The sequence below is a fragment of the Ambystoma mexicanum genome, chromosome 13 (genome assembly GCF_040938575.1).
Source record: "Ambystoma mexicanum isolate Mex_15411 chromosome 13, UKY_AmexF1_1, whole genome shotgun sequence".
NCBI lineage: Eukaryota > Metazoa > Chordata > Amphibia > Caudata > Ambystomatidae > Ambystoma > Ambystoma mexicanum.
In genome coordinates, this window is record NC_090938.1 from 735958048 (window position 1) to 735984069 (window position 26022).

Below are 26022 nucleotides of genomic sequence, written 5' to 3' on the forward strand. Positions count from 1 at the left end.
TACACCATCCACTGGTCACCTTACGCACACGAATACCCGTGCAGTCACCAAGCCCTCCATCTCAGGTCCTGATCTGCCTTCCCCTTCTGACCTCATGTCCTCACTCCCTCAAGCAGCACGGCAGCGGCGCACACGAGGGCATCTAACGCGTGTAGGGGAGGAGCGGTCCAAAAGACCCCCCCTGGCCTACATCTCCACCCCAGGTGAGGGCCATGGCTCATCGGGTGCCCCCTCCTTACCACCCGGGCCCAGGTGGTGGATGGCTCACCTGCTGAAGACATTGCCCACACGTATTGAATTTAGCTAGGCCTCAGAAACCATTTTGTCTAATAAAGATAGTGTGAGCGTAGCGCACTGTAGCGCGGCCCCCACCCTCGGAGAGTTTCAATTATCCCTGTTGCCGCAACACCCTGGCAGATCCGCTGTGAGCACGTTCCCACGAACAGGACGGACATGAGCTAGCCTAAGATACTAACACTGTAACATTTCACCTTCCGCAGTGTATCACTGCTCCCAGAATGACCCGGTCAGCAAGGCCTGGGTGATGGGAAGATCTGTAGAACGGTCATCCGATGAAAGCAGAAAGGTACCCAAAATATGAATGTCTTCTAACATGTACAGCCTTTCCATACAACCACGTTTACTAAAGAAACCTGTAAAATTGTGTATGACACCAGCCATGAAGGACCCACACCCCTACAGGGGTGTGCAAATGATAAAAGTATTCCGGGGGAGTGTTTCTTAGATGTATCATTGAAAACCGTACACCCCGCGGTCCCGCGCCATAACTGAACTAATGCTGCTAGAGTACACAAGAAAACGAATGTAACCATACAGGGGGCACATGTGAAGGGTGTGCGAGAATGCACTCGTCACGCGAGTATGTCTAAGCCCCTTGCATGCCACCACCGTCACATACGGTGGCGGTTCATTTTCTATGTACTACACCAACCGCAATGCTACCACACTTACTACAAGATGTATATGCATATAGCTAAATACTGTAATTGTTGAAACATAGTGTACGAATAAGGTGCTCAGCCTGGATATAATTGAAACACCTCCAGCGAAATGAAATGTATGTTTTCAAGTAATTCAAACAAATATTATAAAGTGTTCTAATGATTGTGATGTTTTCGCTTCCAAAAACCGGCAACACGCGAGGAAGATACCTTTGTAAATATGTGCAAGGCCATTTCCCCTCCCACCCTCCGGAGACTGCCAAACATGAGAACAGAGGCCCGCGCCGCGCTGCCCCACCTCCCCCAACTAGACTGGAGCCGCTTCAAAGATGTGTAGCCCCCTCTGCAGCACCCAAGGCCACGGGCCGCCACCTGCATTATTTACAGCACAGCAGTAAACCTCTGCCTGAACCCACCCTTCCAAAAGGCGCCCCCTCGTAAACCCCACAAACCACCAGATCATCTTAGACTTATGGCCCTGTGCAATCAGGACACCCAACACTGTGGCAAAACACAGCAGCACATTTACAACCACATCTAACAAGACAGGGAGGCTTGTACCGTCCGTCCCATGCCCTGAAGCTTAGCCCCTCAACCTATGGCTCCGGTCAACAGGACGCTGGTAACCATGCCCTGATGAATGACCATTAGACCCCTCACAAGGTGCATTCCTCCTGTGTTGCATTAACCTGTAGAATAACCTATTGGAAGATTTACTAAAGAAGATAATATTGCAATGACTGACTGCGGTGTGCATGGCCTAGGGCAAGTAAGTCAGGAAAAGACATTCATCTCTGACACTGGCCGCGATGGCACAACAACACCGCCCGGATGAACTCTGCCAACCTGCCAGGCCCAGCCCAACCCACGAGGCTGACCAGTGACGTTCTCCAGCCACGACCAACCACATTGCAGCAGCACCTATAGTTAGTCATCGCCACCCAATCCCATTGAACTTGTTCCCCCTATAGTGTGTAGGTTCTTATGACGTTTTTTGTAAATATATACGCCTGTCTTTGCTATTGTCAGACAGAGCGCTCTCGGAGTTTGCAGAGTTCTTTGCATGCCATATTCTGATCGATAAACTCCCATTTAAGCTCACCCGCACTCTGTCTTGGCCTTATTCCCTACTTGGGAGAGTCCTTCATTGTCTCTCATTGCGGGGAGGATCGTGCTGGCTGGGGACGCATGCCTTCAGTGGTGACCCCGAAAGCGTGATTACTACTATTATTTTTTCCCGATCTAACAATACCGTCCCCTTTTGGCACGAGAATCTCCGGTCGAAAAGGGATACGCACGGTGAGACGGCTCCGGGAGGCTGGCCGTCAACGGCGACCGGTACACTAAGAAGTGCGCACTCAAAAGAGAGAGGGTACGGGATCCCAGTTGAAAAATCCCCTTTGAGTACCGCTCGCCGGAGCCGGGGCTGACTGTTGAGCTGACGGTAACACTGCCTGGACGGACCCAGTTTCGGAGACTATCGGTTCAAGACGGGCACGTGAGTATTGAGTGCGAGCGATTGTAAAGGGAGTGGGGGAAGAAGTGTAGGACAGGGAACGAAGAGGGGGTACGCAGATCTACTAAGGATCATCCTAAAATTTTCCTTGCTTTTTCTTTGCATATGGCCATTAGGATTAAGAGGTGAATAAGAGATAAAAGTGACGGGAACCTAGCTCCGAAAGGGGGTGGAAGGCGGCGCCGCATAGTGCTATCTTGACTAGTACTGGGAATATATGAAGAAGTGGAATATAAGATAAAAAGTGTCCAGCAAAAGGGGGCACTGAGAATATATTAGTGACCGCTATTACTTCTTTCTTTTCTTTAGGGTTAGGAGGAAAATAAAAGTGAGATTAGTACAAAACCCAGAGAGAAAGTAAGAGGAAGAGAGTCCTACTATAAGAGGGAAGAGCAGACCAATATATATATATATATATATATATATATATATATATATATATATATATATATATATATATATATATATATGTGCATCCATATATCCGAATAAGAAGGATAGGGACAGCCGGCTAGGGAGGAAAGGGAGGGCAGCTTGAATTGTGAACAGAGTGTTACTGGGAGGTGTGTGCACCTCGTATGTGTCAGACGACAAGTTGATGTTGTAAGTGTGTAAAATGGCTATAAATGTATAGAAATGGAATGGTCATGGTAAGTGTGACCGGATAGAACTTTTTTGAAGAGAAAAACGACAAGGTGGAGTGAGTGTGTACCTATTTGATTTCCAGGTTAATGTTGTCAAAATAACTGATGGTTTGCTCTTGTATGTGCCCCCCAAAGAGAAGAGAATAGAGACTGTGTACAGCCAGTTTTGTATTGCGCAGGCAGGGGGCAGAGCACAAAGGAGCCCATTATTGAATGTGAGGTAAAAGACGAAACCCATATTGGTAAGAGGTTTACATTGTAATTGTGGACACACAGATAGAAACAAGTACTAGGAAAATACACAAGATGGGGGCCGAAACACCCTTATCACATATTTGTAAGAACTTACCAGGCTACTCGGAGCGAATTAAGAAATATCATGACCAATGGATAACCGAGTTGAAGGGAGAGGGGTTACCCCAGATATGGCCCGAGGGAGGGTCATTTGATAAAAGTGTTCTGGATATGGTGGCCACATGCATTTGTTTGAAGTACAAGGGGAAGCAGTTGCAAAATAGGAGAGAAGTATTAGATCTCTGGAGGTTATTTGAGGAGATGCCACCACCTAAAGCGCCAGCATTAAATCCTGACCTCCCGTCCACCACCGACAATCCACTGATGATACAGAAAGATGTTAAAGAATTGTCAAGTGTAGCGCCACCAATAGAGGTAATAAGTTTGTACCCGATATTAAACAAGCCTGTGCCTGCAGAAGGGTACAGTGACCCCACTTACGTGCCTCCCCCGACAACTACTACACCCCGCCGGCCCACGGCACCCCCGCCATATGAAAGCACAAGGGAGCGAGCCCAGGCAGGTACACAAAGGGTGGACATAGAGAAGCTCACAGATGATTTACAATCAAGACTTTCGATAGCAAAAGACGAGCTCTCGAGGATAAAAGATATATGTGAACAAACAGCACTTAATGCAGCAAGATCAGGGCGCACGTCTAGAGCGCCAGGTGAAAATAGAAAACCTGAAGACGGGTGGAAAAAGGGCGAGATACTGTTCAGAATTGAAGAAGAACCGACACGAATAATAGAAGTAGGGACACGAGAGGGAGATGTTGATAATGAAGAAAGGCCTGTGGGGGACAGAGAGGAATTACTATGTGATATAAGGGACGATTTAGAAGAAAGCGACAGGTTGAGTATGGCAATGGGAGGGGGAAGCGAAGGGGGGGATGGTACATGTTCGATGAGAACATTGGATGATGAGTGGACGGGGCGATTAAGGAACAGGGTGGGGAAAATGGCATCACTGGGAACATCAGCAGCCAAAACGGGTCCAGATGTAACGACAAAAGGAAGGCTACAGCTCCCATTGATACATAGGGGAGGAGGGAGGCCAAACTATATCCCATCGGCCCAGATGGATAAAGCCAACTTATTAAAGCTATTGCCCCCGTTGTCAGGAGGGGCAAGTAAATGGATATACGCCTTTGAGAAACACACTGCCGGGGTACCCCTAGCAATAGGAGATGTGAAGAGCTTGCTTGTATCAGCAGTGGGGGATCAGGCTGAGAGAGTATGGGTCAAGGCCGGTTTCCCGGGAGTAACATTAGAATGCGACCGCCATGACGGGGCCTCCTTTAACACAGTGCGTGCAAGGGTGTGGGATGCCTTGCGAGAAACATTTCCAGATACGCCAGACTTACAGTCAGTAATGCAGTGTACAATGAATGACGGGGAGGATGCTATGGATTACATTTTTCGGGTCCAAGAGATGTGGAGAGCAGAAACGGGCACGCCCTGGTATCAATCGACATCTTTATTTTATTTCATTATAAAAAGAGGGCTCCCCAAAGAAGTGCAAAAGGCGCTTGACAAGATAGCAGGTATTGAAGCGAAGGGATGGCCTGAGATTCAGAGCATAATAGTACACCATTGTAAGAGAATAAAGGAAAGGGAGAAGGAGGTGGCGCAGAAGAGATTGGCAGACGAAGCAAAACTAGTGCCGACAAAGTTGGTGAAGGTCGCAGCGGCTGTAGCCGCCCTCCCCCACAGCAGGGAGGGAGATGAGGAGGAGGAGGGGCTGATAGCAATACAAGGAAGGGTGTCAACTAATTGGGTTGGAGCAGGACAGCGGCAGTGGAACGAGCAGGAACAAGGTGGAGGTCTGCAGTGGCAAGAGTGGACCCCTCGAGGGGGACGAGGTGGGTACAGGGGCCGAAGAGGAGGTGGACCGGGATACGGAGGAATGGGAGGAAATGGATGGCAGGGCCCTAGAGGTGCACAAGGGAGTTGCTGGAACTGCGGAAGATGGGGGCATTACTCTAGGGAGTGCAGAGCCAGACCCAACAACGGGTTCCAAGAGGTATAACAGTATGGCCACCCCCACCCGGGGAGCCCATATGGCCTTCCAATGGGGCAACAACAACTGAGAAACCCAGGCCAAGGTAATAATGAGCAGCAACAGGGGCATCAGTATAGAACACAGAACCACCCACAAAATAATGACAATATGCAGTACACGCCAGGCAACCCTTTCGCGACAACAGCCAACAGGGCCCCCGCGCCAGCACCCTACAACGGCATGTCAGTGGTTTCAGGAAATGTCTTTAATCAGGGGGGGGGGGGGCGATCAGACACCCCGCATAGGACAGCCCACAGAGAACACTTGCGTGTCCAGTTCTATCTACAACCTACAATGCAGCAGAGGAACCATTGGTAGGGGCGCAGATAGGAGACAAGCAGTTCATATTCATGGTTGATTCGGGAGCGGAGAAATCATGTATCCGGGAGGGCCAGTTCCCGTTATCTAACAGGATGTTAGAGACGCAGGGGTTCTCTGGGGCTGTAATTGAAGTTCCTTACACAGAAGCATTGGATGTAACAGTGGGGGGCAAAACTGTAAAGACACCCTTACTGTATTACGAACATTCACCAATAAATTTATTAGGGAGGGATTTCCTGAGCAAACTTAACATGACCATATCATTCACCAAGAGAGGAATAGTGTGTTCTACACCCGGGATATGCCCCTTGCGTGCAATGTTCGTAGTGCAAGCCTACACAACCACACAAGAAGTACGAGGGCTGCCAGAAAATGAGGAAATGTTTATTGAAGGGCTAAAGACATTGGCCCTCATAATTCCAGAGCTAAGAAGAATGGACTGGAGGATTCCAGCGGAGTTCCTCTTCCGCCCCATAGTGTGCCCCGACACAGCACCAGGATCAGTAGTATCATTAGACTTGCACGCTGTACAGGTATCAGCAAAAAGGATCGCTGTGATTGGAGTGGATAGGGAAGGATGTGAGTGGCGTACAGTGCTGTGTACAAATGCCAACATCGCCCTACGAGAATTAACAGAAGAGGATCTGTTTTCAGACACAGAAGTCGATGGTGAGATAGTAATGATAATAGCGATGCCCTGTGACATTTTGATTCAAGCCAGGGAAACCCCCGTCCAACTGATGGCAGTGGTAGGAGCACCGCCGTCCTTTTTTGATGACGACATGAGACTTGTACCAAATAATTTGTGGACGACAGGCCCCCATGATGTAGGGCTGTTGCATGGAGTACAACCTGTGGTAATAAAGCTAAAGCAAGGGGCAATCTTACCCCGAGTGAAACAGTATCCATTGTCCCGTGAAGCTGAGGAAGGGATAAAAGAGACCATAAATGCACTATTAGCGCAAGGGATAATAGTGCCTACAACCTCCCCATGTAACACATGCATTTATCCAATCAAAAAAGCAAAAGGAGGGTCTTGGAGGATGATACAGGACTTACGCCCCCTAAATGATGTAATTCAGAAAGAGTTCCCTTTGGTCCCGAACCCTGCATCCATATTATGCAGCATCCCGAAGCAGGCATCACATTTCACAGTAGTAGATTTGAAAAACGCATTCTTCTCAATACCCCTGGCTGAAGAGAGTAGATACCTTACAGCATTCACACTGGGGGGTAAAAGGTATGAACACTGCAGACTGCCACAGGGATACTGTGAGAGCCCGAGCATATTCAACCGCATATTGCATGAAGACTTGGGAAACCTATCAGTTGTGAGTACAATCATTCAGTACGTAGACGATTTGCTAGTGTGTGCACAGGACGAAGAAACATGTAGAAAGAATTCAACAACGCTCCTGACACTATTGGCCAATAAGGGGTACAAGGTAGATAAGAATAAACTACAGTACTGCCTGACAGAGGTCCTATACTTGGGACAGCTGATATCAAAAGATGGAAAAAGAATAATTCCCGACAGGGTAGAAGCGATAAGGTCAGTAGCGGAACCCACAACAGTAAAAGAGATGCAGAAATTCTTGGGAATGTGCAACTATTGCCGAGCATGGATCTTAGATTATGCAGCATACACATGACCCCTACTACAAGCACACAAAGAAGCACAACAAGAAAATAAAAAGATCGAATGGTCAGAAGAAATGGACACGTCATTCAAATCACTAAAAAGGTTAATTTCAAGCGCCACAGTGCTAGCCAACCCTGATTATGGACGCAAATTTTACCTATTCTCACACTGCAAGGGAACACTCATGACAGCTGTTCTGACACAAAAGACGTCCCTAGGACACAAGCCCTTGGCTTACTATAGTGGTACTTTGGATGCCGTAATGCAAGGCCATTTCGCGTGCGAGCAATCGCTCGCTGCAGCCGCGTTCGCGATTGAGAAAAGTGCCACAATAGTAATGGGTTGCCCTGTAACATTGTTTGTGGAACATTCATTATTTGCAATCCTTGAGAGGTCAAAAAGCACACTGACAACACAGCGGGCAACAGCTTATGAAATCATTGTCCAGCACCAACATCCATGTGGTGAGATGCAAAACAGTAAACCCCGCGACATTCATTACAGAAGCATGCACACTAGAGGACATGCAGGACCACGATTGTGCAACATACACAGGAGAGAGAGAGGAGGACACAGTGGTGTGTGAGAACGCTCTGAGCGAGGGGGAAGTGTACTTCGTGGATGGGTCTGCATCGATTGATGTGGACACGGGAGAAAAGCATGTTGGTATGGCGGTGGTGAGATTAGAAGACGGTGAGTATGAAACATTAGTGCAGTACCGCCTCCCATCACATTACTCCGCACAAGCAGCAGAACTGATTGCGCTCATAGAAGCACTACATGCAGCAAAGGGTTGCGCAGTGACAATATACACAGACTCAGTTTACATGACAACAACAGTACATGGAGGTCTAGCAAGATGGGGGCGGAGGGGATTTCGACGGGCAGACGGAACACCAGTACAGCATGCAGAATTATTGAAAGAGTTAATTGAGGCCCTACAAAACCCCACTGCCGTAGCAATAGTTAAGTGCCAAGCACATACATCCAACACGGACGTTGTGTCTTTGGGGAACGCGACAGCGGACGCTGCCGCCAAGGAGGCTTCCTATTTTCAGAAATATGAAGCAGGTGAGTACATGCTGCAGCACAAGACAAACGAAGAGCCCCCAGAAAGGTACAACATGATGCCCATATCACAAATCCTAGAATTGCAGGAAGGAGCTAGTGAAGACCATAAATTGATGTGGACAAAGCGAGGGTGCAGCAAGTCGGGAACAGACTTACTGTGGCGGCAAAATAACTCAGGAAAAATGGTAATGCCAATCCAGTTACTAGAAATTGCGTTTCAACAACTGCACTTCCTCGCACATAACACCAAACAGCACATTGCAGCAGAAATACAGGAAGAATGGTTCGTGCCCTGTCTCCAGGAGCACGTATCTCGATTAGCAATGGAATGTACAACATGTCAGATCTACAATTCAGGAATGACATTACGCACGCTCCGTGGAACAATTCCTAAACCCATTGGCCCATTCAGAGAACTGCATATTGATTATGCGGACATGGGGGAAAGGTGTAATGGCGCACGGTACATGATCGTGGTTGTGTGCCCTTTCTCAAGGTGGGTGGAAGCAGGACCATGTGCACGACCTGATGCCAAAAGCGCTGCAAAGTTCCTAGTGAGGGAAGTGTTCCCGCGCTGGGGAAGTTGTGACGTGATTTGCTCAGACAACGGCACTCACTTTGTGAATGAACTTTTCAAGGAAGTCACTACATTATTGGGAATAAAACATAAATTGTGTTCGATTTATCATCCCCAAAGTAATGGCGTAGTGGAAAAGATGAACGGACTGTTGAAGGGTAGGTTATCAAAACTATGCTTTTCATTGAAGAAGAATTGGATCTACTGTCTGCCCCTTGCGCTATATGAACTGAGAAATCAGCCAAGTAAAGATCACCATTTGTCCCCGCACGAAATCGTGACTGGGAGACGAATGCACACAGCACACTCTCCACTGCGCGAACACTCAGATGCACACAGGAGCGCCGCGATATTGGGAGAAGAATTCACAGACTATTTGAAAAAATTAACAAGGGCAGCGCGCGCAATATCAAAGCAGCTCTCCCCACCCTTCACTAGAGAGGAGGGGAACATAACAGGGTCTGTCACAGAGCCTGAGCAACAGCTACAGCTAATGCCGGGCGAATTAATTTATGTCAGGAGTTTTGTGCGTCGATGGAATGCACCACGGTTCCACGGCCCATACAAAGTAGTGTTCTGCACGCCCACAGCTGTAAAAGTGAAGGGCTTGAGGTACTGGATACACTTGACAGATGTGCGAAGAGCATATAGTAATGTGCAAGAGGAGGCAGATGAGGAGGCACAGACAACAGCAACCGATTTAACTGAACAGAATGTCTGAATATTACCTTGTGTATGTGCGTCAGCAATGAACGTGAATGGGAAAGTGACTGAGAAAGTATACCTGCATTCTCTTTTTATATATTACGAAAAAAAAAAAAGTTTTTTTGGACTTATATGTAATTAATGAAGTGATCAAATGATGACATGTCGACACCCTTGTCTGTGAATACCCTTCCCTGCAACCCTACCCGCTTCCATTACCTGTCAATATATATTGGCACCAATGGTGCCAACAAAATGTTTACATGCATGCACTTAATGCACTTTTATATCTCAAACAGGAACTACCATGGCATCTAACAGGCAGCCTGCAACGGATAGAATTAGTAGAATGACAGAATTAGTAAATGAGAGATGCAGATATTCGTATGAGTGCGGATTATCTGTGTGTATTACGATGTTTTTTATGCTAATGTTTGGCCTGGTTACATATTGGTTTGTAGCGTTCATCTCTATCGAGATGAACGAGGGGGGAGAGATTAACAGCACCGGGATTAACAGCACCACTGGGACCAATGTAACTGCAAGTGTCAATATGAGGGAAGGTGATTTTCTGGTATGGGATGGAACTAAACTTGTATGGGGGTATCACACCACACCATCCAATGCTGTCATATCAGAAAAGAAAGAGCCACAGGGTGGAATGCAAAGCAACACAGTGTCTCCACCAGTGATGTATAGGTACAATGCTCGCAGTTTAAATGACCGAAACCCGTCTGCCTAACGTCCTTCCGCAAACTACTGAAAACCTGGCTCTTCCCCTAAAACCAACCGGCTTCCAAACTAGCACCACCTCTCCGACCTATCAATAAACGACTAAAGTAGATCAAATTCAGGGAAGCAGATATTACAAATAAATCAATGAGAAACCGATGAAATGCACATAGCAGTATATAAAAGCTAATATGAACGCAAATACAGAGAAGCAAACAGAACTAAGGAGCACGTAGAACTGATGAGGGCGTATAAAACTAACTTTGCTGAACCAACAAACTTATAGACTAGGTCAACGCGTGGCTTGACAATAGTATACAAGCGAACGAGCATATAGAGAGGATGACCATGGAGAGCGGAAGAGTGTTGAGGGCGGATGTGTGTTGAGGGCGGATGTGTGTTGCGGGCGGATGTGTGTTGCGGGCGGATGTGTGTTGCGGGCGGATGTGTGTTGCGGGCGGATGTGTGTTGCGGGCGGATGTGTGTTGCGGGCGCATGAGTGTGGAGGGCGGCCGGGTGTGGAGGGCGGCCGGGTGTGGAGGGCGGCCGGGTGTGGAGGGCGGCCTGGTGTAGAGGGCGGCCGGGTGTGGAGGGCGGCCGGATGTAGTGAGTGAAGGCGTGTGTAGGGTGAAGACGTGTGTGGAGAGAAGACGTATGTGGAGAGAAGACGTGTGTGGAGAGAAGACGTGCGCGGAGAGAAGACGTGTGTGGAGAGAAGACGTGTGTGGAGAGAAGACGTGTGTGGAGAGAAGACGTGTGTGGAGAGAAGACGTGTGTGGAGAAAAGACGTGTGTGGCGAGAAGACGTGTGTGGCGAGAAGACGTGTGTGGCTAGAAGACGTGTGTGGCGAGAGGACGTGTGTGGCGAGAGGACGTGTGTGGCGAGAGGACGTGTGTGGCGAGAGGACGTGTGTGGCGAGAGGACGTGTGGAGGGCCGACGAATGTGCAGAACGGACGAATGCTTAACTGCATGACGTCCATATTATACCTAGAAGAACATACCTCATATCACACCCCACGCTTACTCTCTCCTTACACCACCACCCAACTAGAACACAGAGATACTATGACACCATTCGGTATAACTGTTCTCATATCAACATCTGACGCCGCTCACTCCACATCACTCTATGTAATCACTGCTGGTCTCGCACCCCCAGCCAGGCGTTCCCCTCAGGCCCTACGCTGCCACTCTCGGTCCGGATAATTCCTGCCAGATTCAAACACATACTCCTAACCTCTCACCCACCACACCTACCGCTATGAAGCAGCTCCCACAGAGAAATTTCGCACCAGCTGCACACATACCAGATGCGCACTCGCACCTTTTGAACCCTCTCTCCTCCCTCTACTGACATGAACTTCGGTTCCCAAGGGCGTTCAACCTACCAGCGCCTTCAGACCATACCAATGGTATATAAGGCGCTATATAAGTGCAAAATAACATAACATAACATATCGTGGTTGTATGATACCCCCACCAGTCAACCTGCCCCCGTCTTACAAAACCACCTGCAAGATAAACTCAGGGACGAAAAAAAAAGATGCTAGCAGCACACAAAATCTTATACGATGAATGGGCCAAGGGGGGCGGGAATGAGAAAGGGGGGTCTATTCTTTCCCTCGCCCAGGAGGCTGGGAAGTACATGAGGAACAAGAACAACAGACGGAAAAGGGAAACCGGGAGGAGGAAGTATGATGAGTACTATGGGTTAGGATTAGATAAAATGGAAGACCCACGACACCCACACCAAACAAACAAGTGGTATGCAGATATGAGTGCCACCGCAAAACAAACAACAAATGAGAGCTGTTATGTTTGCTCCCTTATTCCTCATGCTTCAGGTACACCCAAAGTATTGCTACCCAAAGAGTTGCCAATTATAGATGCCCAATGTCTCCTTCATCTCACGTTATGCAGGATTAAGAACACCTTCCAGGCACAAAGTTATTTTTAAAATGCTGCAGAACGAGAAAACTTGCTACCCAAAAACGGCAGGGGTGGTATGGCTGGAGGAACCATTTTTTGTAATACAGGGGACACTTTTTTCAGACAACAAGTGGAAGGATGAAGAAGTAATGTGTAAAGCTGAAGCACTGAGAGGTGTGGCACCGGAGAAACTGCAGTGGATAGAAGAAACGTGCACACCAGTATGGAAGGAACACATTTCAAAACTAACTTGGGTAACCGCCATTGAAAAACCCTTCAAACTACAGAGCGAAATAGACTATAAACTATGTTTCAAAGGAGAGGGGAAAACCGCCATGGGAACAAACAAGAACTGTAACAAGACCCTCACCATCCCAGATCTGAGAAAAGGGACAGCGGCCCTAATGGACACGTACTGGGTATGCGGCAATCAGGCATACCTGCACCTTCCCCCGTCCTGGAGTGGCAGCTGCTCAATGGCCACTCTGCACTCAGCCCTAATGGTAATACCAGAAAGCCACATCGATGGAAGCAAAAGGACACAGAAACGCATACAACAAAGTGCAGCCCAGCCGACTGCGGAGTCACAGATGTATGTCCTGTCTTCCGGAAACAAGGGAGAGGTGCTGGCCCATAACAGAAGAGCATCAAATTACATATCAAAGGCATCATCAGAACTGTTGGCTCAGATCCCAGACAGATATCGATTATTCAGCTCAGCTGAAACATTCTTCGCCTCACTCATCTCGAGTGTCCAAGCAAGGGCAAATGCAAAATGGCTCCAGATAACACGTTGGGAACTGATTCAGCTGGCCAATGACACTGAAGAAGGGTTTAACGTAATAAAAGTGGAAGGGCTTTACGGCTGATGACAATGCAAAACAGGTATGTCTTGGACCTGTTGATGGCGATGGATGGAGGTGTTTGCCGAAAAATTGGAAGTGCTTGCTGCACTTTCGTACCTTCCGAAGATGCATGTGATCGAAGCAGTACACAACCTAGGAGAAAAAATGAAAATGGAGGGTGGAGCAGAAGACAGTACGTGGTTCGACAACATTTTCTCCTGGGTCCCCTCATGGCTTGGAACAACTGTGAAATTTTTGATGCCAGCTGTGGTGTTCCTCCTTTTTATTTTTTGCCTGTGCCAGGTGGGTCTTCGATGTTGTGCTAACGCAGTACCTAATGGTGCAATGATGATGGTGACAATGGGCAACACCCGTGGGACAATGCATAACATGCAGGTACAAACAGGAACAGATAACGCACCAAGATATCAGCTGGTGCCTATCTATCACGACAAAGATATCGTAGATAAAGCATGGCACACCACCATTAGAGAGCCCCGCGTACTAGAATGGTACCAAGAGGTGTGGGTAGATCTGGCGGGAGATGGCGGATATTGTACCCCAGATGAATATGCCAGAAGAGGGGAAAGCTTACGGGGGGTGTGTAGAGCATGGATGCCCATAAAAGGCACACCTGCATGGGATGAGGCAGTGATGGACGAAGCAGAATGCAGAAGGCTGGAGGAGTTAAAGTATTCGTTACTTAAGTAACGAAAGGGGGGAAATGTAGGGGAGGAGCGGTCCAAAAGACCCCCCCTGGCCTACATCTCCACCCCAGGTGAGGGCCATGGCTCATCGGGTGCCCCCTCCTTACCACCCGGGCCCAGGTGGTGGATGGCTCACCTGCTGAAGACATTGCCCACACGTATTGAATTTAGCTAGGCCTCAGAAACCATTTTGTCTAATAAAGATGGTGTGAGCATAGCGCACTGTAGCGCGGCCCCCACCCTCGGAGAGTTTCAATTATCCCTGTTGCCGCAGCACCCTGGTAGATCCGCTGTGAGCACGTTCACACGAACAGGACGGACATGAGCTAGCCTAAGATACTAACACTGTAACATTTCACCTTCCGCAGTGTATCACTGCTCCCAGAATGACCCGGTCAGCAAGGCCTGGGTGATGGGAAGATCTGTAGAACGGTCATCCGATGAAAGCAGAAAGGTACCCAAAATATGAATGTCTTCTAACATGTACAGCCTTTCCATACAACCACGTTTACTAAAGAAACCTGTAAAATTGTGTATGACACCTGCCATGAAGGACCCACACCCCTACAGGGGTGTGCAAATGATAAAAGTATTCCGGGGGAGTGTTCCTTAGATGTATCATTGAAAACCGTACACCCCGCGGTACCGCGCCATAACTGAACTAATGCTGCTAGAGTACACAAGAAAACGAATGTAACCATACAGGGGGCACATGTGAAGGGTGTGCGAGAATGCACTCGTCACGCGAGTATGTCTAAGCCCCTTGCATGCCACCACCGTCACATACGGTGGCGGTTCATTTTCTATGTACTAGACCAACCGCAATGCTACCTCACTTACTACAAGATGTATATGCATATAGCTAAATACTGTAATTGTTGAAACATAGTGTACGAATAAGGTGCTCAGACTGGATATAATTGAAACACCTCCAGCGAAATGAAATGTATGTTTTCAAGTAATTCAAACAAATATTATAAAGTGTTCTAATGATTGTGATGTTTTCGCTTCCAAAAACCGGCAACACGCGAGGAAGATACCTTTGTAAATATGTGCAAGGCCATTTCCCCTCCCACCCTCCGGAGACTGCCAAACATGAGAACAGAGGCCCGCGCCGCGCTGCCCCACCTCCCCCAACTAGACTGGAGCCGCTTCAAAGATGTGTAGCCCCCTCTGCAGCACCCAAGGCCACGGGCCGCCACCTGCATTATTTACAGCACAGCAGTAAACCTCTGCCTGAACCCACCCTTCCAAAAGGCGCCCCCTCGTAAACCCCACAACCCACCAGATCATCTTAGACTTATGGCCCTGTGCAATCAGGGCACCCAACACTGTGGCAACACACAGCGGCACATTTACAACCACATCTAACAAGACAGGGAGGCTTGTACCGTCGTCCCATGCCCTGAAGCTTAGCCCCTCAACGTATGACTCCTGTCAACAGGACGCTGGTAACCATGCCCTGATGAATGACCATTAGACCCCTCACAAGGTGCATTCCTCCTGTGTTGCATTAACCTGTAGAATAACCTATTGGAAGATTTACTAAAGAAGATAATATTGCAATGACTGAATGACTGCGGTGTGCATGGCCTAGGGCAAGTAAGTCAGGAAAAGACATTCATCTCTGACACTGGCCGCGATGGCACAACAACACCGCCCGGATGAACTCTGCCAACCTGCCAGGCCCAGCCCAACCCACGAGGCTGACCAGTGACGTTCTCCAGCCACGACCAACCACATCGCAGCAGCACCTATAGTTAGTCATCGCCACCCAATCCCATTGAACTTGTGCCCCCTATAGTGTGTAGGTTCTTATGACGTTTTTGTAAATATATACGCCTGTCTTTGCTATTGTCAGACAGAGCGCTCTCGGAGTTTGCAGAGTTCTTTGCATGCCATATTCTGATCGATAAACTCCCATTTAAGCTCACCCGCACTCTGTCTTGGCCTTATTCCCTACTTGGGAGAGTCCTTCATTGTCTCTCATTGCGGGGAGGATCGTGCTGGCTGGGGACGCATGCCTTCACGCGCCATGGTCATATTCACCCATTGCAAAGTTGGCAGCTGCCCTGGCGTCTTGGAGACAGTCGACGGAGACGCCGGCTTTTTCCTTTGCTTCGTCACGCCCTCAGGAAGACCCGGCAGCGTTTTGAAAACTTGGGTCATGTGACAAGGAAACGTGCTATGTCATCGGTCACGTGATGGGTCATGTGACACTCCTAGGCCCCTTTAAAACGGAGAGGGAACGCTCATTCAGTGCTTCACAGCTGACCCAATCAGGCACTGTTCGGCATCTTCCTGTCTCCACATCTTGAACCTGGACTACGGACTGTTCTTCTTGGATTCCTCTGTCAAGCCCTTGGATACTGTTTTGCTCTGCTGTTTCAGGACCTCTGAACTCTATTTTTGGATTCCTTTGGATTACCCCCTGGTTACGACGAACTTGGCTGGCTTTTGACCTTGAAACTCTTAACGGACTGTTTTCGGATTTCCTCTTCTGTTACCTTTTGGAGTACCCTTTCCATACAGGTCTTGCAGTGCCTATTTCTACAACACTCTACGCCTACCCGCTGCCGCTTACTACACTCTGCAGCCACACGGAACCCCTCCATTCTCATCTTTGTTCTTCCTGTCCCCAGACCCTTGGTAAGCCCCTTGATATTTGTTACCTCGCTATTCAGTGTATTGTTTGCCATTGTACTGACCCATTGCTTGCTTTACAGCGGTCGAGGGGTCACCGGTGTTCCTGGTTCCTGGCGTTCTTCGGCACTCAAAAAACCTGTGGCCTCAAGGACTGCTCAGGAAGTTCTTTGTATCTTTCTGAGTGGAACTTGTGGACAGAGGCCCCATAATCTTCACGACCATCAAGACATAACAGGCACGGGGCAGTCATGGGAATGCTTACAAGCCCACTACATCTATAGACACACAGGACGCCCAAGAGGGTAGACACATGGCACTCATAACCCTAACACACTTAATCATGACAGGGATCTTGGAATAATGCTGGAACAGTTCAAGGGAACCGATGAATAAATAAGTATGTTATTTTCTTTGTCACCAGGAGAAACAGTTCACATATTGCGACACAGGCTTGCATGGTTACGGAAGTCTTACGGGTATACAAAATGTCATCTGAACAAGGTAGAAGTGGTCATGCACATTACAAAAGCCATACTCAGTGGTTTCCTCCAGTTACATAATAAAGTGGCACGTTACTTCGTGGTAGGTTTCATCATGATTGGGAAATGGATAGGTATATAGTATGGTGTGTGGAGTGGTTGAAAAGGGTGGTGAGAGGTCTCTAGGGGAGAAGGGCATTATACGGTTAACCCATATTAAAAGACAAATAAAAAACCCATGACGAAACCTTCCACCAAGTAATTTACCACTTCATAATGTGTGGGGCTGAAACCACTGACAAATCCAATGGGTCATCACTGCTTCCCCTGGGTGGCTTTTTTCTCAAGTGGCCAGGGGACGCCAGCCGCTACCTGATCCTGACCCTTGGGGTAGCCGTTTGAGAGAGGATCCCATGGGGGGTGGTAACTCACAGTGAGGTCCTATGACACTATTGGATGAGACATGGTATTCCCCTCTTCCTTTTGGGGATGACCCTTCCCTTCCTCATGCCTTGATGGCATGTAGTTATAGTTCTCCTCACTTCCCTCTTGAACCTACTAAAGGCACCTCACCACATTCTGCCAGTAACATAACACCAGCTGACTTCCCGTTTTTTAATACTGAAACTATTGCCACGAGGAAGATGAGCCGTTAGGGTCGTGGCATCATCCGGTAAAACATGGTATCACCCATTTTCCCTTGAAAACAACCCTCCCATATCTAATACCCTTACGGCCTGTTGTCATACATCTATTCATCCTTCTATGAAGAATAGGGAAAACCTTTTCCCCAGATCTGTAGGCCAACCTAACTTTGGTCTGCCTTGTGAAATTTATGAAACCGCCTTGCCCAGGTCCATCTATTCATCATGCAGGACCAACTTGCCATTGAAAACCATTGAGAATGTTTATCCAAGTTCTTCAAGTCAATTGTCAAAAATGGACTGTTAGCTGACCCCCGCCCCCAACAATCTTTTTGCTTTTGTTTAGAGTACCTAACCTGACTTTTTCCAGTGGAGCACAGCCTTCAGCTTCAGCCTTCAGCTGTGCTTCTCCGGGCTTTCACTCATTTGTTATGGGGAAACCAACATGTCCTTCAGGCTGTCAGTACTGGGAAACTATGTTTCCCTTAGTTTTTGACTTTGTTGGTATTTCTTGGTAACTTTTTATCTATGTGCCAAGTACCTTACAGTACTGTGCATAGGGGTCCTTTTGTTTTATGGCCATAGCCACCCTGTAAGGATTTTTTGGTGTTTGTACAAGTTTGCCTAAAACGAATTGGTGGCAGCAATTTACTTTCAAAGTTTTTTACTTAATTTTTATGGACCATACCGTGTTTACCGCCTTTGACCCAAGACTGTGGCCAGTGCCGAAAATGGCCGTGCCACGTAGTCTTTTGTTCTGTCCTTTGGCCATTTTGTCACTTTGCCTGCCGCCAGGTCGAGAGGCCCGGGTATTCCTTATTTAGGCATGCAGCCTCCCGCGAAAACTGCAACTTTCGGGGGGCTCCTCCAGTTCACATGTGCTAGTGCCCAGGAAGAGGGTTGGGACTGTCTGGTCCCAATCCACACTATTGGTGCCAGTATGTCTGGTAGTCATGAATGACTGGAACCACCGCATGCCACGATTGGCCCAGGTCTGCTGTGCTTGCAAGAGAGCAGATTTTCCATTGGCTATCTGAGATTTGAGAACGAACCGAATCTTGGATCAGAGATCTGCATCATTCCAGATTGATCTACTGAGTTTCACACCAAACCTCGTAAGAATCCACGTATCCTTAATAAGAACGCAGACTTGAGGAAACGCCAGTGACGTGCTTGGAAGGTTTGGCATCCTGATGTTGTCCCGTCAGACCTCTGTTTCTTCAACGAACCAAGAAAGCCTGTAGGGCCGCTTCACCCCTTTGGAATAGTGGTAACTACTCTCGGCCTCTCCTTACCCTCGCAAAGAGTCTCTTTGGAAGTGGTCCTGGGCCATCCAGTGAACTGACCAGCTCGATCCCAGGGTATCGCACAGGAACGCTACCGTCCCGAGTTGAGACGCGAGACTTGGAGAATCGCTAGCTTGTGGTCCTGGGCACTCTCTTGCCAGAACTTTTTGTTTTTTGTGTCGCCCCGCTGTGGCTAACATCGCTGGAAGTGCCTGCAGTTCTTGCCTACCGTGTCCTGAGACGAGCCGGACTGGAACGAACCTTCTTCCTCCTACAAGGGCTGAAAAAAAGCAAACGTCCCATCACGGACGATCATCTCGTACCGCAGTCGCTAAGAGTCGCAGCATCTTGAAACTGCAGGGTTAATACTGTGTCGAGGGTCGGCAAGTACTTTCCCAACTTACCGGTGTCCCCCTGGCACATCCATTCACTTTTACGCACCTGTGTCCCTCAAAAGATACTCACCTTGGCTGGGATAGCCTGCGCTCCGCAGCTACTCCCCCGAACCCTGAAAGTCACTCTGTCCTCAAGGGTAGACCCTCTTCTAGGAAAAGGAACGTATTCTTCATCGTCCCTTCCTGGGCAGCTACAGCCCCCTGAAGAGAACCCGCTTTTTTCATTTGCGCATGACCACGGGATGTTAACGCACTACTGTATTTTGAGCGCTAGGCTCCTCTCTTCGTAGGGCTGGACTACATAAGCTAGGGATTGTTGATGAAGGACTGCCTAAACTGAGATCTGTGTTGATTTAACCCCTTTGCTGTTATAGGTCATGGTTATTCTCTCCCCCCATCATCAGCCTTAGGCTAATCGCATTATTGTATATATGTTAGAAAGTGTATGATTGTGTGTGGTATTGTTACTTCATAACCGTGTATTAATTATGTTTTGATTCTAAGGGCTATAATAAATGTATTCTTGATACATCTAAGAGTAATCTGTGGAGTTTTACTGTGTGTGCTCATTTTGAGCTTCTAATCACTCTCACCCCTCGTGAGACTTAGTGTAGGCCGCGTCCAAGCCACCGTAGATTGGTCTGGTTTGTCCAGAAGGTTCCCCTGTTGCACTAAACTAGGGCGGCCTCCTAAACTTCTGCCCACCAGGTCAGAGTTTAGAAATCCATCTTAACATTGACTCACTTTCCAAGAATTACCAAAATACTGGGACGAGGAAGGAGAATCGAGCAGTGCAGACCAAAGGAGATCACAAGCCTAGCGAGCGCTCTAGTTGTTGCTCGCATATACCTCTGACCGGGAATGTTAAAGAGCAGAGGCAGAGAGTCGATGGCTGCTACTGGTGGGAGAGAGCTGCGTCTCTCTGTGAGGATCAAAAGGCTTACAGGTTGAGACTGGCGTGGTGGAATAGGATAATATATCGAGAAGATAATTTATTAAACAAAGTATATGTGCAACTTTGGGAGATGACAGAGACCCCATATGAACAGACGTCCTGACCAGAGAGTATAACAAGCAATTACAGTGTGTGAATACAAGAAGCCCTAGCAGGAGAGTATACCAGGCAATTACGTGTGAGTGTATTACAAGTGTGTGAAAGAAGTCCTGAGAATAAATGTCAGGACTAAGAAAAGGGATTGTTTTAACCAGGAGAAAAGGAGCAAAACCCTGCCAGAAATGTATACCAGATGTCCTGAAAGAGATAAAAGTACAAAGCCTGACAGTTGTGTGTGTCAGTGTTGTTATTGGCCAAGAAAGGCTGAAGTAACAGTTGTTTGTGAAACATCAGTGAGTAAAGAGGAATCCAGCGGTAGGGAACCACCCTCTGGAGCAAGGACCTTTATCCTTGAAGAACTTGTTTTGGAGTCATTTACTCTTCCTTTATGAACACTTTTCTAAACCACCCAAGCTTTTTTTATTATTTGTTTTGTGCTTTTCAATGAAGAAAAACCTTTACAGCATATAAAACATTTTGCATGATCAATCTTTTTGAAATGCATTTAAGATTACAAAGTTACATAACATAAAAACAATTAAAAGGATATTGCTTAACATAAAACAGTTAGAAATAAACAAACCACTCAAGCTTAAAGACATTTCCATCTTCACCTTAGAATTTAGTTTAAAGTGTGATGGTCACAATAGAACTTTGGGCACAGAACAGTTTTTTTGTTTTGGAAATTCTGACACAGACAGATCCTTAGTTTTGGTTAAGGTAGGGACATTTCCTCTTAGAGAAAGGCCAGAGGCATTTTGCCAACCCCTTTTATTTTCAATAAAAGTCTTTAACGAAAAAGCATGACTAACTTGTGTCTGACTTTCATTCCTGACTCCTCACATACCCAGAGGTAAAGGACGCTCTTCTCATCTGGTGTTCTGACTTTTAGTAGCCCCATTCTTCTCAGCCTCTTCACCCCTCTCACTTGATCACAGGGCTGCACAGCTCTTTCAATAGACAGGGAAGAGTTCTCCCTCTTCCAGCGTCTGGTTTCATCTCATGCTCTTCTAGCGGGTGAATCATACCACGCAACTTATAGGGAGAGAGGTAGAGGTGGGCACACAATATTATTATATACCTCTACTGAATACCTGACCCACCTCTTAACTGTCTCCAACCCTGCTTACCTGAGCCCAAGATCACCCCGGTGAGCCCTGCTGCAATATGGGGAAGGGAGGAAAAGTCAAAGATTAGGGCAGGATTTTCCCCAAATAGCTCCAAGGAAAGCAGACACTAGGTTAAAGTAACTGGCACAAAAAAGGAAACTCGGACAAAGGAATGCTGGTGTACGATTCTTTTAGTTGTTTTGTGCTCATATATACTTTTTCTCTTCCGGTACACCAGCAGGGCTTTTTGAGGGTTTTATTTTAAAAGGGGGAAACTCGGGAGACACTATACAAATAACTTAGGCAGCTGCGTATCTAAATCTTAAAAGCAAAAATATAAAGAGTCCTTTCAAATATTAAAAGTTTTTAAAGTCTGTACAAAATATATACAAAGTGCATTGTACAAAAAACTATACATAAAACCACCTTCCTGCGGAGACAGCCTGGCCAGGGCTGTCGCCAGGTCCTTGCTGCTGGTCTTTCTTGATGTTCTTCTGTATTGAGCTCTCTTGTGATGATTCTCTTGTTGTGGAAGATAGATAGCAACAGCAGTAGCAATGTGTGGGCTCACCAAAGTCTTTATTTGGGATGGGCTGTGTATGCAAGGTGCAGCCCAGCAATCAGATGCAGCGTTGGGGAGCCCCACAGCTCTCTTATATTTGGGCCACATCTGCCAGGTGTGACCTAGGGATTCCTGGTGGGCCACGTGACAGGAGGGCGGCCCTTCCAATTGTACACAGCCCCGGCACGGCTGAAAACAAAGGGCCCTCCCAGCTGTGGGGAGCACCAGTAATAATGAATGCCCAGGGCCAACGGCAGTGATTGTGGGCCACCTGGCGGGTGGAAGTGCTATTTCAGGTGCTTCCCTGCTTGCCCGTGGGTTGTCAACCTCAAGGCCTGGGCAGCAGCGAGGAATGGGCGCACAGCAGAATGGCAGGCAATCCTCTTGATGAAGGGTTGAAACCGTTAACGGTGCTCCACTCGTGCCTTTAACAGAATTTATTTTAAATTAGAGTTAAGTATCCCTTGCATGATCACGAACGGGGGTCCTTTACTCCAATCTTTTTTTTCTATCACTTTAAGGATTCACATTGCAGCTTCTCGTGGCGGGAATCCTTAACCTTTTCATTATTATTATTTTTTTTTAATAGTCCCTGCAAGGGGGTTACATGGGTTACATTCTTCTCAGGATAAGTACGTTTTAGGACACTTGGTTACACCAGAAGTTGCCTCTCTGCCATTTGGTACTGGATGGCATGACACTGCCTGATGCTTACCATATTTCAACCTGACCGCCTATCCCTATTCCCCAAAGGTCACAGCCTAGGTTCCACCTTGACAAAGACCTTAAATTCCATCAGTGTATCATTTCCACGATCCTACTGCCAGACTTAATCTGCTGAATATCAATCGATGTGTCAGCATCTAACCTTCATCCCTGCTTAAACTGTCATTCGGCGTTAGTGCTTCGTAGACAGGATTTCCTTTCCAACTTCCCTGTGGGATTTACCCTCTTTACTCCGATCAATAAAATTCTAAAAACTTTGCTAACCACAACCTCTAACCCTGCAACGATCCTTACTGACATTTTCATACCTACAATCATGTGGAGTAGTTATCTATGCAAAACCGCTTATTTTTTTAAGTTCCTTTGCCTTGCTGAAAAATCAATGTGCTGGTCCATCCACTTGGTGGACTATCTCCAGTTAATCTCCCACCCATGTGTTTCACCCCCCCTCCCAAGTCCTCTGTAATATAAGCCTACCTTGCCGTCCCTTGCCTATGCCCATCACCACCTTTATTCTCCAGCACTGCAAGCCATGTTGCAGGAATGAGAAACAGACCTACTTTTCTAGAACGCCCTCAGGTTCCATCTACTCTCCCATGAGTGATCCTCGGACCGTACCCCCCTTCAACCACCACCCTGGCTATTAACGGTCGACTTGACAAATTTGTCTCAACGAAACCACCATAAAACCCTTAATTGTAAATGTATTCTTTTGTTTGGTCCTGGTATCCACATTCTATGTTTCAATAAACCGGTTTATGTAACAAGCATAGTCATCAAGTCTAAGTAAACCACTCAGCGATGTAATTTTGCTATCTGCATTATCCCTTGTGTAGACGATTTCTGGATAAAGTACTCCCCTCAGCCATTAGATAAGCACTTCACAAATATACTTGAAATGTATAGAAAAAAAGGAAGACCACACAAATGTGGCACAGTGCATCATTTAGAGTGCAAGTCTGGAATATCTTGAATTCTGTCTCTCACCTCTGGGACTTCTCAAAGTGATGGATAGGTAGCCATTCAGGGTCAGACAGGAAACGCTGTTCCGTCTCTGTAAGGAGGTCAACGGCAAACGGTGGTAGGCCATGTGGGAGCTGCAGAGAAAAGGAATGTTTAATGTGTTCACATTGGTATATCTGAGAAAAATTATCTGCAAATCAGGAATGGATCAAAGAGGTGTGTCCCATCCAAATGGAGCGCAATCATGACCACACAGATCTAATGTCTTCGTGGTATCTGCAGCACACACATAGAAAATACACTGGACAAAAACAACAGTACTGACACAGCAAGTAGTTTTAAGCACTGTCAATTCATCAAATGAACAAAATGCAACCCCGTTTGAGCAAGACCAATTCTCTACATGCAGTAACGTTAGACTAAAACATCACTACCTGTGGCCAAGAAAAACCCAGAGACTGAATAGTTCCATGAACTTACAACTAACAAACAACATAAACTCAGGGAAAGGCCATCAACACACACCCTGCAACACTGGGGTAAGACCACCACCATAGATGACAATACTTGGAGATTATACACCCCACCACTGATCAGGTACCTCAGGAGATAATCAACCGCACCGACAGAGCACTTTTAGGGAATAGTGCGTTCCACCAATTAAACAATATCAAAGCACAATCAATGCCAGAGATTAACAATTTCAGAGCACACCCAAAGCCACACGCTTCATTTTACTACTTGTCATAGACCCTAGTAATCTCGTCCGAGACACGAGGTGGCTTTTTCCGCAATCAGATCGTTGCATACTGCTTACCCCACAACCACTTTCTTTGTTGCCTGCCACACTACTCTGCCATAAACAGAAACAAATGTACTTGTGAAGCAGAGGCAGACGTCTTGGAATGGCAATTGCAGTCACTGTTTATTACAGCCTTTGAAAATAGAGAGTAAAGATACTCCCATAAAAAATAGAAAATGGACACATAGGACCTTGTGCTGCTGCTTTCGCCCATACAGCTCCATGGGCATGTTTGGACCAATAGTGCACGTTGTATCACAGGGAAAAAACTATTATTAATGGCTGACAAAAAGAGGTAAACTATAACTTTTAATGTGCATGGATAACTAGGTGAAAGGAAAGATTATGAAAACAATTCTGTTTTACAGTTTAAAACATATTTTTACTCCCTTATAAAAAAATACTCCCATTGGGAATGGGACTGACGTTTTTACTCCCCAAAAAATCAGTTTACTACAAACTTTACAATAAAGGGGAATAAAATACTCCCACTTCAAAATCTTATTTAGCACACTGGTATCCATTCACTTATTTCCTGATGTTAAGTGCTTTTATAACTATGTGTACATTGTGTTCCTGTGATGCTGGATTTTATTTTTAAATAACTCTAGATTTTTTTAAGTGTCTGCAGTGTTTAAAACATATATTGGAAAACGCTGCCTTGCATGTATTGTTAGTTAAAATGTGACAGCACTCACTCTGATCCCATCCACACAATGTTTCTTTACATTTCTTAACGAGCAAGGCAGGATTGGGAATCGGAAACGGACGTGGCATTGTTTGGTTTTCTTTACCGGTAGCTCCTTGCCCAACATTTAGGGTGGCTTGCATCTTGAGGAGTGGCACGGCATTTTGCTGCACAGTCAATGTCGAAGGATAGAAAACTGACAGAGGTCGGGGTGATAAGTCGAAGGCAGGCCTTTGTTATAACAGGTCAAACAAGCACAGGTGTAGATTAGGCACATCAAATGCTATAACGTTTTGGCATCTCAGGCCTGCACATGCCCAGAGTGAGTAAAAAAACCAAACACTGGGAAATGTTCCATGCAAACCTATCCACACAGATGTTTGAGATGAAGAAGGTTGCTGGTTGTGCTTCAAGGGAGAAGGGGACTGCATTAATAGTGCTTGTGAAGAGAATCCCTGGCATATCGAACTTTGAATTTATGATCTGTTTGCGTCAAGTTGTGCAGCTTTCACACATCAACAAAAATTATGAAAGCCAATGCAAGGGCACAGAATATAAAGTAATTACATTTATAAACTTAAGTGTAGGGCGGCTGAGAGGAAATGGAGGACTTCCTGTTCATCCACTGACAAACTGGCCTGTTGCCTGCTACGAAGGC

General features: G+C 46.9%; 1 protein-coding gene across 1 annotated transcript in view; it reads right to left on the minus strand.

Annotated features, from left to right (window-relative positions):
• The window catches only part of SKIC2 (SKI2 subunit of superkiller complex), a 403793-nt gene that overhangs the window by 374774 nt on the left and 2997 nt on the right, over positions 1-26022 (minus strand). Inside the window, exon 3 of the mRNA XM_069635003.1 lies at positions 23899-24008. Within this exon, the coding sequence (XP_069491104.1) occupies positions 23899-24008 (110 nt within the window). The remainder of the gene's footprint in view (positions 1-23898; positions 24009-26022) is intronic.